The sequence below is a fragment of the Myripristis murdjan genome, unplaced genomic scaffold, assembly GCF_902150065.1.
Source record: "Myripristis murdjan unplaced genomic scaffold, fMyrMur1.1, whole genome shotgun sequence".
Taxonomy (NCBI): domain Eukaryota; kingdom Metazoa; phylum Chordata; class Actinopteri; order Holocentriformes; family Holocentridae; genus Myripristis; species Myripristis murdjan.
In genome coordinates this window covers 20,001-38,653 of record NW_021941828.1, presented here as the reverse complement: position 1 = coordinate 38,653, position 18,653 = coordinate 20,001, and the positions used below count along the sequence as shown (strand labels likewise).

Genomic DNA, 18,653 nt, shown 5'->3' with positions numbered 1-18,653 from the left:
ACGGTCGGCTGCACGCCGGCGACGTCCCGTAACGCCACCGCCTCCATCTGCTGCTCAGCAAGCTCCGCCCTCTCTGAGGACACAGGAGGGGAAAACACCACTTCTCTGTTTCTCTTCATGTTTTTTGATGTGGTATTCATATAATAAACTGTTTTACTGTTTGATGGTAACAGCATGACTGCCGAGGGGAGCTGGCAGAGACATGATGCACTGAGATGTTTGGACTGAAGTTACCTTGAGCCACCTGTCTCTTCAGGTCCATGCTGTGCTCTTTGCTGCCCTCTCCGATGTTCTCCACCAAGATCTTCATCAGCACGCTGAAGTCCTCCTGACCCAGACTCATCTGGAGAGAGAGCGGCGGGTTTACAACGCTTCAAATCAACAACCACATGGCCAACAGACTCCATGCGGTGCTGCTGTGATGCTCAAACTTCACCAATCAGCACCTGCTGTTGGTTTAAAGAACTAAAGTCTAACAAAGTTCAGTTTTTAATTTTGTGTTTTCAAGGTTAGTCGTAACAAATTCCAGCCTGGATCCAGTGTGACTCTACACGCCCACATTTTGACCTGCGTGGTGATTCCTGAGGTGAGGGTTAGCTGCTCTCTTCCTCAGAGGTGAGAAGTAAACAAAGTAAACAAACATGGCAGCAGCCGTGAGGAGGGGTTCGGGTTAGGCCTAATGTCACCACCAACGAGTCAAACTCGGCAATTTCTTCTGTTCTTGAGAAATGTTACGACGATGCCTGTTGACTGACTGACCCCCTTGACACCGAGCACTGAAATGCATTTTGGGTAATCTGATAATAATCCAATAACACTTGAAAACCAGGCGTAATGGGAGTCAGTCAGTTAATCTGCTGTGATTGGTTGGTCTCGGTCCACAGGTGGGACAACCGCTGACTTAGGTAAATGATCTCTGATATTGACATGGCCAGAGCCCATTGAATTACACTGAACTACAGTGGGATTCATGGAGTCTGCAAACTAGGTTATATAAATTCAATGCAAAATAGTAAATATAGAATTGATTCTGTAAAACATCTGGTACAGCACCATTTCTGAAATCATGAAAAACATGTAAGTGCTGAGTTGTGCAGAGTGTGTTTCTGAGTGTGAAGCCGTGCTGAAACCCACGTCCATGGACTTGAGAACTCCCTGGACCTGAACACCAGGGATCCTGGAGAACCAGGAGGCCGCCAGGTTGCGGTTGACGAGAAGCTCCAAGTTGATTGGCTGCAGAATCTCGATGTCGGGCTGCGGCGAGCCTCGTTTCAACACGGTTCTATGAAGAGAGAAGGACACATCCTGAAGGTGTGCTTAGTGTAGAAGCTCTGATGTCATTGAATTAGGGCTGCATCTAATCATAAATGTCAAAAATAACTGGAAATGTCTGTCATTAGTAATCAGAGTCCAAACTGATTCTTCACACAACTTCCTTAGTTTGACCCCTTAGCGCCATGAAAACCAATCAGAACCATGGATAACCTTTCCACAAATGTGTGGTGATTAATCTTAATGCAAAGCTGTGTCTCTCAAGTCCTGGAAAGCAGACTTTAAAAAAACAAAAAAACAAAAAACAAAAAAAATCTAATTTTCATCTGACCATAGCAATAAAAAGTGAGTGACTTCGGGGCACTGTTGGACAGGATTTGGTGGCTGTTTGAGCACTTTTGGGTGTTTAGGACATGTTTGAGGTCCGTCCCCTCTGGTACCTGGACAGCTTGAGCTGCGTCAGCTTCACGTCCATCTTCTCCACCACGGCAGGGAGAGGAAAACCTTCAGCCTGGAGCAGGGAGAAGCTGTTCCCCACCGTGATGAGACCCAGGTCCACCACAAAGGCATTGTGGGAGACGGAGGACTGGGGATGATGATGAGCGGGGCCTTCAGCTTGATGTCCATGGACAGACGGAAGCTCTTCTGGGCCAAGTCTCGCACGCTGGACGCCGCCTTCTCCGCTGCTTGGGCCGTCGCCGCGCTCAACGCCTCCTTCGCCGTCTGGAAGTTGTCTACAAACATCTGAGGAGCAAACGAGATCGCATCGTGAGCGACCGGAAGTGGTGGAGCGGCCCAAGTTGCATCAATGAATCCTTACAGAAAGTCGTCCATGAAGGGGAGCAAAGTGACAGTTAGAGGGAGCGTCGCATGTGAGAATTTCACTGCCTAAAAATGGAAGGTGATCTGGCAAATCATGCAAAATAAAAGAAAAAAAATCTGGACAGCTGATCCACTCCACTTTCAAGGAAATGAATTCAAACCACACATTGTTATGTGACAGTGGGGGTGGGAGGGTGGGGGTGGAGGTAAGACTGGTTTAAGATGGCAGCTGAGTGAAAGTTGCATAGCACTTATGGAGAGAGTGACGTTTCATTTCTGTTAAATGTTGTGCATGAAAAGCATTCCTTCATTCGTGCCATTCCAGAGTTTAATCTGTCAGACCTGAGTCAAACAGCGAGCAAAAACGCTTTTAGAGTGTATTTCAACTGTCCTGCAGTGCCAGAGGGCCGTAGCACCTGAGTCAGGCCTGATATTTTGAACCAGACCCAAATCCAAACAGACCTGCCAACATCAACCTTATCTGACCGTGGCCCCAGAAACAACCAGCAGAGCCTCAGTGAAATCCAAGTGAGATAATAAATATAAATCTGGTTTATATTTTAGAAATGTTTCTGCTGCTCACTAACTGTGTGACTGGTGCCTGATACCCAACCCACTGGGTTTGGGCAGCCACTACCAACTCTTGATGGGTGAGGCTTGCTGCAACACGACGAGTGTCGTAATGTTTAGAGATATTTTATGTGGAACCACATGAACAGGCCTGATGTGGTACTCGGCCCATCTGGTGCTGCAGGCCGGTGACAACAAACACTCAAATTCTGTACAGATGCTTCGACCCAGGTCTGCTGTCCAAAATGCTGAGAGTCACTAGCATGCAGCCCAGACCTGCTGGGTGACAACCAAAGACCCATCTTTAATAACACTAAAAACCAACAGAAATGCTCAAATCAACTAGAACTATCCCGCTTTATTCCAAGATAGCCCATCTTTTCTATTTTCAAACCCGCATCATGAACAGTCTTGGCAGTGTGACCTCTGACCCTCACGCTGCTTACAAGTGGTTGCCTGTATCGTAGGTGAACTGCAAGCTGAAGCTTAATTAAAGGGATGGTTCACCCCAAAAACTAAATTTTGGTCATAACTTCCTGCACAGTAGAAAAATCACAAGAGGTTTAGATTAGAGATGATCATTGCAGGCAAAATCACTACTGAATAATCACAAGGAACTATTTGACAATTTATTGAACGTGCCAAACTCACGTGAGATCACAAGCTCTCACATTATGACCGGTAAAAATAGGGGATTTTTTTTTTTTTTTGGAAGAGAAACTAATAGTTGCATGAAACATTTTTCCAGTTTTGTTGCTATTTGAAAATCAAGATCCGGTCCTAGTTGTTTTGGTACAACCCACACGGAGGGCGTTAGCACGACACTGTCTCAACTTTTTTGGCAAACTATTGACTAAAATGGTGATCAGTTCTTTTCAGATTGATGAAAGTTAAAAATGCCCACAAAAGACTTCCATACCATTGATACAGCGTTATCCATGTCTCATTCAGACAGGCAGTCGCTCTGTGATGGAAAAGATCTGTTGGAGGTAGCACTTTATCAAAATAAATCTTCATACCTCTTCCTGGTATTTAGCTTCAGATGCAGCCAGGAAAAAAACTCTGTCAAACGTTTTTAAGATTCTGCGAGCTAAGAAAAATGACCTGGCCTGTTCAGGAGGCTCATGAGGTTTGAACATGGTCATGTGAGGTTTGGATATGAGGAATTATGAAGGTTCACTTCGATGATGGACAGACCTTCTCCTTTACTGAGCGATGGTCTGTCTCCATGAGACGTGATTAAAACTGCACCAATCGTATGGAGGCCTTTTGTGGACAATTTTAAGTTTTAGCAGTCTGAAAGAACTGGCCAGGCATGACTTTATTTGTCTGTAAAAACACTGATCTGAGGTTGTGCTAACACACTCCAAGCTGATATGAACACAGGAACCTCTCCTGAGTCTCCACTGTGGAGGAGGTCATAGTGATTCAGGCAGTGTGAAGCTTCTAGCGAGGTCCTAAAATCTCATTATGAGCTCCGATCAGCAGGTCAACCTGCAGCGTTTCCAGCTGCTCATCACACACACTATCCAGACTGGACCGGAGTGCTTTTCATTTCACCGGGTTGTCCACACAACCAGCTGAGGGTTTGAGAAACAACACACAAGGGGAGCAGAGTGACAGGAAGCCAATGGAGAGGCGAGAGGGCTGTTCACTGTGTGACACACCGAGGGGCAGACTCAGCAAACTGGCCAGGTCACACCACCAGTTCAGCTCATTCACACATCACCGATTTTCTGAGAGCGTTCTGGAGATGTCTGTTAATCACCTGGGGGGACGAATGAAGTGCCCACGTTGTTCAGTTTTTGATTTTGTTTTCAAATTTACTATAAGTATGACTGATAATTAATAAATTGATCACTTCTGAGATTAAAGCCAGCTCCATATTTTCTTCCCTACAATGCCTCGAACACGCTGTCATGTATTTGTCATGATGTTTTTTCAAATACATGCAGTTCAACTATGAATTTGTAGGCAGAGCAGTCACAATGCTGGACTCTGACTGGCCAGGAAAAACCCAACAAATTTAAATTTAAAAACTCAATTAAGGTCAAAATGTAACAATGTAACAGGTAACATTAAAACCTGTGTCAGGTATGTGTGGAAAAAGAGGTAAATATCAAGTTCAATGATACAACCTCTTTGATGCTAATCACTAAAGCACTTTAGATCTTATTTGTCACATTACCAGGTTTTGAAAAGATAATTATTTTCTGTTAATGTGATTGGTGCAAACTACAAAATCATTTCACAGCTAATGATGTCTGTTGACTTTTGACGATGGGACAAATTGCCTGATGTTGCCTTGCTGAGTCTGCCAGGTCACACAAACCCGCTGGCCAATAGGAGCTAAACACTCCTGACATCATCAAAGTGGGCGGGGCAGTCTGGCATTAAACCGCGTCCAGGACTGAAAATCAAGTCGAGGACGGGTTTCAACTCGTCTGCTGCGAAAGGATCGACCAAAAAAGTCCCGGCTGATTATCAGGGCCGATACTCAAGACTGTTTGAGAATCAATATCATCATTTTGATTGACATGAGCATCGCTATGGAAACCAGTCAGACTCTGCCTCTCCACCTGAAAGACAGCGGGACAGGTGCGAGTGGGCGGAGCCTTGTTTGTGACAATATGGTGTTACGCTTGCTGACCTGCCCCAAGAAGGACAGAAGATTTATTTCATTGCATTTCACTTCAGGTCGATTGGATTTTAATGCCGAGTATTAAACACAAGAAATCAATCCGCTTCACTCATCTCATGTTTAAACACAGAATTTCAATAATTAAACAGAGCTTTCTTCTCATTTTTTTTCCAGGATATTTTTTTCTAATTTTCTGGTCATTTATTTTCTGTCTGCATTTTTATTGAATACAATAATGTCAATTAAACATTTGTTCATTTAAAACATGCAGAAGCATCAAGTCAACCAGAAAAATCAAAGGATTTACGATCAAATCAACACAAGGGCACTGGGAATGCCGCAAAACAAAATATTACCTCAGAATTACTGTTTTACGATACTGTTTCATGCCATATCTTCTGTAACAAGTAAAACATTTTACATGATGCTCTGTATTTTTTTCCACGAGTACATAAAACCCAAAGTAACTATCAGATCAGTAAAAGCTGCCAGTGTTTTAAAGTAGAAGAAGAAACTGTGCTGCCGCATGGAGACCGTCAGCAGCGGCCAGCAGGTGGCGCTGTGAGGATGAATGCCAACAACAACACGAGCTCGGCTCTTCCACACACAAAACAACAAGAATTTGGCCTTAATGCTGTCAATTTAAACAGAGCAGCGTTCAATCAGCCCAACATATTGTCAGTGTCCTGGATTACTAATCATCAGCCCTGAATGTGGTCGATCCCTGCTGCAGAGTCCTGACTGACAGCTTTACCCTACAGTGAGTCTTAAGGTGGATTTAAGGTGGATTTAGGGTGCAGTGGCATCATTGAGCGAAGCTGCAAAGCAAAAAGGGATTTAATGCAGTTCATAGCTGCATGCCAGAACCTGTACCTCATCAGCAGATGGATACTGATAGCTAAAAGAAGCCTAGAGAGAACAAGACAAATTTAGAGAGAAAAAAAAAGAAAAGAAAAAGAAAAAAGAGAAAGAGAGAAGACAGAGAACCATGCACAGATAACACAGGAGCTCCAGCCTCAACTTTCAATTCTCACACTGAATTCAGACTTTCAGGCTTCCTCAGCAAATGGAGGAGATTACAAGAGATCACACCTCTGAGCAGCCGCTACACGTTTAGCAGCTGAGCTAAAAGCACAGCTCGACAAGTCTGATCTGAGAAAAACGACAGACAGACAGAGACTAAACTGTCAAACTGCAGAGGCATAATGCATTCACATCAGAAGAAAAAGTGCTTTCAGAAAAAAAAAGTTTTCCCATGAAATGTGAGGGGCAGATTTTTTTAGTCTCATGTGAACGCGTTACGCTTCCATATCAAACAGACACATGCACACATGAAACACAGTCACAGCTGTAAATGATCCCACGGAGGTGTCGTCGCTCACCAGCAGCGACATGAGGAACTTGTGCAGGTAGACGATCTGGATGCAGCCGAGCCGCATGGTCACCTTCCCGTCCACCTTGGACATGTCGCTGTAGCCCCGCCCCTCTGTGGCGGCGGGGAACAGCGACAGTTTGAAGCTGAACACCTCCTCGCCCACGATGGACACCGCCTGAGGAAGAGGAGGAGGAGGAAGAGGAGCGTCATCTCCAGGGGTGGGAAAAAAAATCAATTCACTTAAATATCACAATTCGAGCTCAGCTAAAGGTTGTTGAGGGAAAATCTGTCATGTCTGTCTTCAGCAGGTCCCTTGACCTCTGACCTCCAGCTGTGTGAATGAAAATGGGTTCTCTCCCCTTTGCAGACACGCCCACCTTCTGCTAATCCCATGCAGTTTGGACCACAAAGCCTGCAGTCCACATGTGTTCTTGTGCAGGGGCGAAAATCCCATTTCATTATTGGGGGGGACAATAAACAGCAAAATTTCTGAGAGTAATTGTTGGGGGGGACATGAAAAAATGTCTTTCTGGCACGAGTGGACCTCCCTCTTTCTCTCTTACACTCCTTTAAAACTTGCTGTACAGTGTTGAGCCCTCAGCATGTTCATATGTTTTAAATAATGCTATTAAACGCAATAAAAAGCAATAATCTTTCTTTGCTCACTGTTCTATTTTCCACTACAGTCCATCAAAGTAGCTTTACAAGAACTAGAAACTCAAAATAAGCTCTAAAACTAGAGGAAATACCTTGAATAATCCAACTACATCAAACTATTCTTCAAAAAACATATTTTTTGTAGTGTCAACAAAAAACAAAGCAAGATATGGCATCAAATAGTGACATACAGTATATGTTTGAGCTGTACACTGTCCCTTTGAGATCAAATAAGAAAATGAAATGGAACTTAAAATGCAAAAAAAATAGATATGTATCTAGAGACAAACTCAAAATGTCAGTAAAATATGAACTATTTCTGACATTAACATCCTGACAGACTTTTTGAAAGAATAAAAAGCTCAGTGTCTGCTCCTACTGTGGTCTGTCCTCTCTCTCCCTCACTGTCTCATTAGCTGTTAGCTTAAACAGAGAGCTGAAAGAGGCAGGTTTTGGACCAAGCAGGGGAAAATATCGCTTTTCATATTCCAGCCTTGTGCTTGGTGAACAAGTGGTGTGATAAATGACTCACTGGCTTTCACTTGAGGAGGTTTTCTTGCTAAGTAGCACCGCTTGCATTTTACTTTCATTGATTACTATATTATTGAAAATTATTTATTAGTATGGATGGAGGGGTCTCTCCCCTCTGACCCCCCCGGGATTTCCGCCTATGTTCTTGTGGCCTGTTGTAAAATGGTGTGTGTGTGCAGACTGGGGCCTAAACAGTCTTGGAGCTGCATCAGTTGGCTTTGACTGGAAAGCTGAGACTCTTGTGGATTCAATGAGCCACATTTGATTCCTGTGTGATGATGTTGGCCCCCATAGCAGCCATTTCACTGCAGCCAGAGACTTTTGTCCAACTGGACGTCGCTGGAGAAAATGACCTCTAGTGACCTCTAGGAGAATCACAGCCTCATCAAACTTTACACACACAAACTAGAGGAGAGTTCAAAGAACAAAAATCACAATAAATCATAATGTCCAATCTCAATACTTGCAGAAGCTCAGTTTCTTAAGAATCAGAATACATATTGAATTGGCACCCGTGACGATACTGAATCAGGAGATAAACACATCGTCCCAGCTCTAGTTATCTCACTGCAATATTTAAAAAATATGAATACCTCTCCTACTAAAGCTTCAGCTAATAATAAAGCCCCTACTATCTTTCCTGCTACAGGAAACAAAACACCACCATTAATAACAATATTATAGTTTCAAATGTCTAATTATGGAACAAAACAATAGAATATATCATCAAATAAATATGAAACAAGATGAATTTATTAATTTAATGTAATTTTTTGCGTACTGTACCTTTTTGTGAATAGTTTTGGGGTCGACGTCGGTGACCACAATGTCTCTGAGACGAGCAAAAACCTCTGTCTCCTTGGCCTGGACCGCGACAGACGCATCAATACCTGGGACAGACAGGAGGGGGCGTGAAGCGGGCACACCTGTATTACAACATCTTGGTGGTGATGATGGATGTTAGGCTTAAATAATTCATTTTTGACAAGATTTGTCATATATAGAGCTAGAATAGACAAGTTTTTTGTATTAGAACAGAGCAGAGGTCTATGTTGTTTGTTCTGAGTGGAAGATGTTTTGTATTATGTCTACAATGTATTAGAAATTTGAGTGATGATGTTGGGGACCCCAGGAAGAGCAGCTGCTGATCTTTTCAGCAGCTGCTGGGGATCGTAATAAACTATCAATCAATCAACAACAGACCAGGGGTTCTCAGCCTGGGGTCCGAGGCCCTCCAGGGGTCCTTGAGGGGGTCCCCAGGAAAACAGGGAATATTTTAATTTCACTGTTATTTAACTGAAGAGAAGTTAATCCAGTGAGAGAATGTATAAGAATGACTGCTGTGTTAATAGGTTTGTCTTCACTGTTAATCTGCTAATCTACCGTCTGGAATAACTAAATCTGATCAGACGGGATCTCTGAGACGACGTCTCATCAGACACAGGCCCACAGCCTGATGTGCATCAGTCACCAAACAGGTGGAGAACCACTGCTGCAGACTAATTTAAGTTCCCACCTTGCACTCTGATGTCGGCGATGCTCCGGCGGTCGTCACACACCTCCACGTGGAAGCAGCCGAGCATCGCAAACAGCTTGAAGCTGAAGACGCTGCCGTCCCTGGAGCCCCTGGAGTCTGAGGAGAGCCACGCAGAGCATTCATCACTCAGCTGACTGTCCACGCCACCGCCGGCCACGCAGGCTCAGCATCACACATCACACAGGAAACATGACATGACAGAGCACTGTGTGAGTGTGAGTGTGTGTGAGTGTGTGTGAGTGTGCGGTGCATGTCACCTGTCTTTCCCTGTCCAGCCTTCTCCACCTGTTTCTTGGCCTCTCCATCCCGGGACGCCATGAGCCGCTGTGGCACGGCGCTGTTCAGGTAGTTGATGGTGTTCAGCAAAGCTTTGGTGTGGAGGAGGAAGTCCAGAGAGGAAAACTCCACCTGAGAACAGACACACAGACAACCAGGTCCTACCAGGTCCAACCAGGTCACACCAGGTCCAACCAGGTCCAACCAGGTCCTACCAGGTCCTACCAGGTCCAACCAGGTCCGACCAGGTCCGACCAGGTCCTACCAGGTCCGACCAGGTCTGACCAGGTCCGACCAGGTCCTACCAGGTCCGACCAGGTCCGACCAGGTCCGACCAGGTCCGACCAGGTCCTAACAGGTCCTACCAGGTCCTACCAGGTCCGACCAGGTCCGACCAGGTCCAATTCTTTTTTTTTTTTTTTTTTTTTTTTTTTTCAAATTTTCAGGTATTTTTAATTTTTCAGGCTTTTCTTTCTTTCTTTCTTTCTTTCTTTCTTTTTTTTTTTTACCAATGATCTGGTAATTTTATTTTTTTGTTGTTGTTGTTGTTGTTGTTTATTAATTTGGTAATCACCTTTTTCCCAACATTTCTGACAGCAATTAAGTGACTTTCCTCAGGTTTCAAATGGTTAATTATACTGTCACTAGAAACTGTCGTTGTACCAAAAAACATCAGTGATTATTTTAGCATGATGTTATAATCTCACTGCTTTGAGTCTGCCAGTGTTCAAGACTGGCATCAAAACAATTTATTCCTTAATGCAAACCAAAATATGCTTTCTCATCAGGGTCCAAAGAGGCCAAATCGTTTCAGACGGGCATCCCTGGCTCCATGAAGTCAACTTGGGGGTCCAGAACAAAAAAAAGTTTGAAAGTTTGAGTCTGCTAACTCTACCTGGTGGAAAAATTAAAGTCCAATTTTTCCTCTGGGATCAATAAAGTATTTCTAATTCTGACTCTGATAGTTTTTTAAGACTTTGGGAAGTTAGGATGCTCATGGAATACACTTTTTCTTTCTTAGGTTAGGACAAGACAAGACTCTAAATAAGGGCTACTCAACCCATGGCCTGGGGGCCGCATGCGGCCTGTGCTTCATTTTTATGTGGCCCGCCACTGTATATGGTAAAAATATTATTATTCTATCTAATAATTTACTTTCAGTCTATGGACAATTCATTTCTATCACTAACCACAAGAAGGCGATCATGCATAGGCCAGGGCCACTCACCTTCAGACAGCTCAGGGGCCACTCACCTTCAGACGGCTCAGGGGCCACTCACCTTCAGACGGCTCAGGGGCCCCTCACCTTCAGACGGCTCGGGCCCCTCAGCAAAACTCAGCTGTGTCCAAGGGCCTCAAGCTAAACATGTCTGTCCTGTTTTGGACGTGTAAACAATAATTTTGTAACAGGCGACATGACGAGTCTAAAAATGAATGAAACACAGAAAACAGCTCCATTTCCATCCAAGACCAAACCTCACTGAATAAAAGACTGTCCTGCAGTGATCCATGATGAAATGATCAAGTTACAACAAAATGAGGCTTCGCTCCCAAAATGGGAACAGAATGGGCAGCTTGCTCAGATTAGGCCATATCACACTCCAGTGCAATATTATAAAATAATCAGGCTTCATTCAAAACAGTGAACAGTGATATGTGATAGGCTACTACTATCTTCCTTTTTGCTTTGGAATTGGCCATGAGTCCTCACATAGCTGAGCCAAGCCCACACCGGTCAGGAGGCGGTGTGTCGGGAGGCAGGAGACATCAGCTATGTTCACCGTGCTTTGTGTGTCCGTCGTATGACAAAGTATAACCAGGCCTTTAGTGTTTGATGTTACAGTGTGATGAAAGGACTCAGTCATGTATGTTTCATTCATTTTTAGACTCGTCATGTCGCCTGTGACAAAATTATTGTTTACACGTCCAAAACAGGACAGACATGTTTAGCTTGAGGCCCTTGGACACAGCTGAGTTTTGGCCCCTGAGCCGTCTGAAAGCTGAGTGGCCCTGCTCTAAATGCTGCCTGGACAGGACTCAGTGGAAATTTACCAGCATTTCCAGCAGCTTGCACATCACTGATTCTTTGGATAAATCATGTCGCACTAAGAAATGTACAACATTTTAATGAATAAAAAGAATCAAGGGCATAATCAGGGGGTCCTTTGCACATTTGTAAGGTTCTTTTATAGGTTTATTTTTAATTTGTATTAATTTAATGATTATATGTTGGCCCATGGCCTACAAAACCAGTTGTCCTCGGATAGGAGATAATCATTTCAACTTGATTAAAACAACAAAAAGTAATAATTTCATTGAATAATATATTTACCACATGAAAGAGTACATCATAATATGTATTAAAAACTACAAACGATGGGTTTTGAACAATATTTACTATTATTTTGTGGTTGCTCAAAATGTGTCCCAGATATTCGTCACCACCGTCAGATATTTATTTAAAAAATAATAATAAAAAACTACAAGGTCAGTTACATTCCTGAGGAGCCCTTTTCAAACCTTCAGCTCTACTGCATGCTTCAAGACCGCTCAGGCTCCTGGAAGTTTGCTATTTTCTCTTAAATCTCTTCATATTTTTGGACACTGCTACTGTCACAACCATAACATGTCAACACCGTCACTTCTGTATAAAAAATATTAGATTAGGTTATGGAATAAATGTATACTTTTTAAGAAGAGGTCTAATGCAGGTAGCAACAGGGCGAAAACAAGCTGGCTAATGTGAACAACTCATGCTTATCATGTGAAAGAGCAGGTTTTTGTCTCCACCGTCAGACGTCACCACCGTCAGGTTTTCTGTGTGACGGTGATGACTGAAGGCTGAAAAATGCTTATAACAGAGCTCAGGATTGTTATTTTTTGTACCAAATAGTTAAATAAAGTTGTTAAGCAAGAAGCCATTGACTTGAGTGGTATAAATTTTGGAAATGTTTGTTTTAATGAGGCGACTGTCACCACCGTCAGATTAGTGTCACCACCGTCAGAGGCAGTTATATTGGTTTTAAATGAATATGCTTACAATATGTTCCTTTGGTGCTGTTGAGTTATTAAAGTAATAGTCTCTTTAATACAAAAATATGTTTTTCAAATTAAAAAAAAAAACATTACGGTGACGGTGTTGACAAAACAAAGTAGCCTAATAACTGGAAAAACCTATTTTATGAAAAAAATGCAAAATGAGGAGGTTGCACCGGTACATTGCTGAACAGCCAAGACCTTGGCCTATAATGATATACCTTCAGATTTTGTAATTCAACTCACTTTTTTTTTTAAAATTAAAACCTGTATTATCCCAATTCCCAAGAATCAGTGACATCTCACCATTCCACATGAAACTCAGAATGACCTTTAACGTAAAAAAAAAAAAAAAAAAAAAAAAAAAAAAAAAACTTGTTTACAGCCTGGCTTTTAGTCAGTTTTATGAGCTCCAGTTTCTGAAAACCTTCCTGGCCTGCCTGCAGACACTGACCCGTTTCATAAAAGCATCAGGGAGCATCCTTCACCACAACAAAGCCATAAAACCCATTTGGCCTCTTAATGGTGGAGTGCAGCAGTAAAAAGCACTCAGTCTCTCTGAAGACTAAAAGCAGTTAGAGGAAAATCTAGGTTGCTCTTTCACAGTTAAAACAAAACATACAAATACACAGTCAAAACCCACTCATGAGGAACGTATGTGAGCATTCATATGAAGCCTGATCTCAAGAATTATTTGCATTTCTGAATATCAAATTAAAGCCTTAAAATAAAAGAAAAGCTTTTTATTTCACACTTATGAGCATTTTCCTTGCAGTGCAGACTGAAATATTTCTGCTAAACTCTGTTGTTCTCTGCTGGGATAATAAAGCTGGGATTTGAACCCGTCGCTCTCTCCTCTCAAAGGCCAGCATTGTGAGGGTTAACCGTTACTATGGAAACTTCCAGTAAACATGCACCCACCTTCAGCGTCTGCTCGGTGCTGTCGAACATGGTCTGGAAGCTGGGCCCGCTGGGGTCGGCCTGCAGGGGGAGACACACTCATGTTTGGCAATATTTAACCTCAAATGAATATCTAATATTTAACTGGATATTTGCCGTGTGTGAACGGCCCCTGAGGGACAGCAGCACAGCAACAAGCTTCTTCTTTGATTTCATTTTGATTTGATGATCATTAAGACACACAGACACTCTGTTCCATTCAGAGCAGATTACACACACTTACAGCTGTCGACCATAAAGGGACCACGAACAAAAACACCACAAAATTATCCAAAAAAAAAAAAAAAAAACCTGACTTCTAAAGTAACACTAATATCATCTGGCACAAAGGAATATTAAGAGGAGAAGCAAAGAGGGGCGTTATAGGAGGGGTGACAAAAGCTGTGCAGCTCCATGTTGTTTACACCTGTTCTTTCTATATTCCTGAAATATCTTACAGGAAATCAGATTTTAGAAATAAACATATGTATACATATATATATATATATATATATATATATATATATACATATATGTGTGTGTGTGTGTGTGTGTGTGTGTATGTATTGTTGTTTTTTTCCCTCAGGATTTGTTTCTGGTGATCTGTTGTTAGATCTGTTTCAGAGTGCTGCTGCCTCTCAGCCACACCTGAGGAGAGATTTGGAGTCTCAGCGTGTCTTCACCAGGTTAAAAAAAGGTTTGATAACAATCTTAGCGCCAAACAGAGAAGAGGGCAGTGTTTCTGTCTGTATCCTGTTGCAAGCTGTCAGTTAGAAGATCAATGATTTTTTTGCATCTCTGCTCAGAGAAAACAAAAGTGTGAGTACAAATCCAAATCACACAGATGAAAAGGACAGAATCTGTCACAGAGGATGTGCAGGCTGGATTTGAGACTGCAGCAGGTTTTCCCAGCTGTCAGCTGACACACTGTGGCCCTTGCTTTACAGAGGAGGCTCGTGTACGTTTTACATTATAAATTAAGTCAAAGTTTGAACATTTCAGCTGGTGCAAACGTTAAAATTTGTGTAAACTCAGTCTTAGTGAGGCTTTAAACTGGCCTTCATTGGACCTGAAGTGTCACGGGGCAACAGGGTCCACCTCAGGTTCACTGAAAACAAGGAGCTGTGCTTGAGTTTGGTGTGAAAGGTCAGAGGTCAGACTGAGAAGACAGGAGGAGGTTCTTACCCTGATGTACTCGACCTTCAGCAGGTCTGAGCCCTGCTGGTCCGAGGAGCTGATCAGGTGCAGCGGCTGCTTCCTGGCGTCTGGACACAGGAGGTTCAGATCTTCAACAAACTTTCTTCACAAACACACGCTGACGTTCTTATTCACACAACAACAGTGAACGCTCTGATCTGCTGCCTCTGATGCCATTTCACTTGGCATGCTGCATAAGTGGCATTGGCATTTCTGATATAACTTTGAATTGATTTTATTTTTATTTAACGAATAGACATTTTAATGGTTTTATCTCTGCTGCTGTGTGGAGTCCCTCAGGGATGGCTCCTGGGACCCCTCCTCTTCTCATGTGTTCAGCAGTATTCAAGGCAGACGACTCACAGATCTATTCCAGTCACCTGCCTCCATGGCTGCTCAGCTGCCACTAAACATCTTCTGATTCTTTGATTGGACCAGATCATTTTGGTCCGCACAAACATCAAGAGAGCTGCCAGGAACCTCAATGTCATGTGTGACAAACATGTTTTATTTCCTTCAGGTGAGAAATGTTGAAAAAACTACTTTAAAAAACATATTTTATCTTGTGAGAGAAGACAAAAGACAAAATAAAACAACAAAATAGAGGAATAAAAAAGTACAGATAGAAATGAAACAGTTAAAAAGGAGAGATAAAAAATGAAATTATTAACTAGTGACAACGAAACAAAATGAAATAATATAACTACTTAACAAACGTGCTATCATCATCACCACAGTATATATTTTGCTAATGTACTTGTGCTAATGTGTGTGTGTGTGTGTGTGTGAGCACCTGCAGCCTCGCAGTAGTCCAGGGCGATGCGGCGCAGGTAGGCCGTGACGCTCAGGTCGAAGCTCCTCATCCTCCCCTCGGCTCCCAGCTGACTGACGCTGAAGGCCAGGACCGTCTTCTCCTGGTCCGCCTGCCGGGTCAGCTCCAACAGCACCTGCACACACACACACACACACACACACACACACACACACAGTTACTAAACTCTTTTCCGGACCTTCATTCCTAGATTCTGTTGCTCCAGCCCGGCGCCTCCTGAGGCGGAGAATTCAGACGGGACTGAAGGAGCAGAGACGCTCCGGTGATTATTACATTTATTAAACAATATGAAATTAATCTGGTGTGAACAGGGCTCTAGTGGGCTAATCTGACGTATTCTGCCTCGTTTCAAAAGATTTGTACCTGCTCCCATATTTATTTCAATCCTTCAATTCCTCCTTGACTTTGTTAAAAAGTGAATTTATCTCATGTTGGAGGAAAAACAAGATGTGAACACTGGAGATGAGACTGACAGACTCAAACACTGCAGGTGTCTTTCCAAACTTGTGCAATGTCCAATGTTCTCATGAAACTGCAATCCTTTTCTCCAGAGTGTCTGTGAACGCACCGCTTTGACCTCGAACTTGAAGTGCAGCTCGGTGAGCTCCTCGCCCGCGGACCGCTGGTGCTCCTCGTCCAGAGACTTCTCACTGGCGTCCTCGTCCGAGTCTGAAAGAGAGGCTGCTGTCAGTGTGTGTGTGTGTGTGGGTGTGTGTGTGTGTGTGTGTGTGTGTGTGTGATTTAAAGGTAGAGGCAGTGGTCCATGTGGTTCAAAGTGGATTCTCTGAAGCCGACATGGAGAAGTGACAGACTAAAGGAAACTGTGAAGTGGGCGAACATAAATCCTCCTGTGTGTGTTTGTTTAAATGGGCTGGCAGACCCAGGCGGGTGGAGCTTACCCACATCCTGATGAACCAGGACAAAGTGAGCCAATTAAAAACAGGCTGAGTGTGAAGAGCTTTCCACTCTCAGGTCATGTGATGATGTGTTGTTGTGTGTTGTTGTGTGTTGTTGTGTGTTGTTGTGTGTGTGCGGTGCTGACCCGTGTCGGCGGCACTGAGCAGGGCGGGGGGCAGGCTGAGCGCCCGGGGCCGAGCCTCGGCCAGGGGCAGAGCCTGCAGCAGGAAACACACACACACACACACACTCAACGGCTGAATCACCTACACATCACACACCATCATCATCATCATGCTCATGATTAGCCCTGCAGCGCTCTGATTGGACGGGAGCGTACCTTGCCGGTGGGCGTGGAGGGGGCGGAGCTTGGGCGGGGCAGCGGGATGCTGTCGAGCAGCTCCAACACCCCCTGGATCTTCTGGTCGGAGATCTTGACGTGGAGCAGAGGAAGCTCTCCTGACACCTTGAACCTGAGGCAGGAGGCAGGGAGTCAGCAGGTGGAACGTGTGTGTGTGAGTGTGAGTGTGTGTGTGTGTGTGTGTGTGTGTGTGTGTGTGTGCGGAGGAGCCTGACAGCGCCCCCCTGAGGTCGAGCAGTGCATACAGTGAGATTCCATCACTTATCTCTATGAGAATTTGTGCCAAGTGTTCAGCCTCTCTGGCTTCTGATTGGCTGTGGCCGTGTGGCTTGGTGTTAGAGCGCCCTCTTCAGGATAATCCACACAGCACAGAGGACAGAACGCTGCCACAACTCCCCTTTTCTGTTCCTTGTGCCTTAAAGCTTTCAGAACGAGGGTCAAGCTGTGGGTCAGGGTTAGGTTAGGGTCACCTGGGCATGCGGGCGTCTTTCTCCACCATGCACTTGGCCAGCTGGACGCTGAAGTCCATCGGCTGCAGGATGTGCTGGAGGGTCGAACCCTGCTGCCGCGCCGCCTTCCACGCCTCTCCTGCACACACACACACACACACACACACACACACACAAAGAATCATAAGTACAAACTCAAAAAACAGAATGGGTGAAAATCTATCCCCGATACTATTCACCCTCTTTATAAATGATCTTGAAGAATATTTAATTGTAAATCGATGCGAGCCGGCTCGATGTGGTGATGATATGATAGATAGTTCCATTAAACTTATGGTGCTTATGTGTGCGGATGATACTATCACTATGGCTTCAACAAAGGAAGGACTTCAAAAAGGGATTGATTTAATGTGTCTTTTTTTGCCAGAAATGGAAATTAACTATAAATAGTAATAAAACTAAAGATACAATATTTGGCCACTGTAACGTTGATGTTGAAAAGTATCAGTTCCTCTGTATTGGTGAGGAGCTAGAAATTGTACATAGTTTTAAATATTTAGGAATACTTTTCAACCACAATGGGTCTTTCAAACTTGCTATTGAGGATTTCTATAAACGGGCTTCAAGAGCTATGCTTTCCTTATTGTGTAAATGTGGGAAGTTTGATTTACCAGTAGATATTAGATTAGAGCTTTTTGATAGGCTGGTGACGCCTGTGATGCTGTATGCTTGTGAGGTACGGGGATTCAAGGAGGCAGACATCTTAGAGAAATTACACTTGAAATTTCTCAAGTATGTTTTGAAAGTTAAAATGTCCACTTGTAATAATATGATTTATGGCGAACTTGGAAGATACCCTTTATGTGCTGACATCAAAAAAAGAATTATTGGCTATTGGGGGAGTTTAGTGATGGGGAAGGAAACAAAGATCAGCAGGGTGATGTATAACTGTATTTAATTTATATATTAATGATTTATATGTATCAGCGTGGATTTCCTCTGTTAAGCAAATATTAGATGAATGTGGTTTTTCTTATGTTTGGTCAGACCAGAGATGTGATAACATTAAATGGCTGAAGATGGCAGCTGAGCAGAGGTTAAAGGATCAGTTTGTGCAGAAATGGCGTTATGAACTACAGAACATGTCCTCATGTGATTTATATTGTGAATTTAAAGAAGTTTTTAAGTTTGAAAAATATTTACTCTGTGAAAATAAGAAGTATAGTCAGGCCATCTGTAATCTCTAATAATAGACTTCCTA

At 43.4% G+C, this 18,653-nt stretch overlaps 1 protein-coding gene across 1 annotated transcript in view; it reads right to left on the bottom strand.

Annotated features, from left to right (window-relative positions):
• Window positions 1-1,149: 1,149 nt before the first annotated feature.
• The window catches only part of LOC115356826 (vacuolar protein sorting-associated protein 13C-like), a 36,337-nt gene continuing 18,833 nt past the window's right edge, over window positions 1,150-18,653 (bottom strand). Inside the window, exons 19-31 of the mRNA XM_030048086.1 lie at window positions 17,414-17,531; window positions 16,923-17,055; window positions 16,728-16,800; window positions 16,254-16,354; window positions 15,647-15,800; window positions 14,842-14,921; window positions 13,639-13,698; window positions 9,663-9,813; window positions 9,385-9,501; window positions 8,655-8,758; window positions 6,688-6,855; window positions 1,713-2,016; window positions 1,150-1,282 (exon numbers count right to left, since the gene is read on the bottom strand). Coding sequence (XP_029903946.1) covers window positions 1,738-2,016; window positions 6,688-6,855; window positions 8,655-8,758; window positions 9,385-9,501; window positions 9,663-9,813; window positions 13,639-13,698; window positions 14,842-14,921; window positions 15,647-15,800; window positions 16,254-16,354; window positions 16,728-16,800; window positions 16,923-17,055; window positions 17,414-17,531 — 1,538 coding nt within the window. The 3' untranslated portion in view covers window positions 1,150-1,282; window positions 1,713-1,737. The remainder of the gene's footprint in view (window positions 1,283-1,712; window positions 2,017-6,687; window positions 6,856-8,654; window positions 8,759-9,384; window positions 9,502-9,662; window positions 9,814-13,638; window positions 13,699-14,841; window positions 14,922-15,646; window positions 15,801-16,253; window positions 16,355-16,727; window positions 16,801-16,922; window positions 17,056-17,413; window positions 17,532-18,653) is intronic.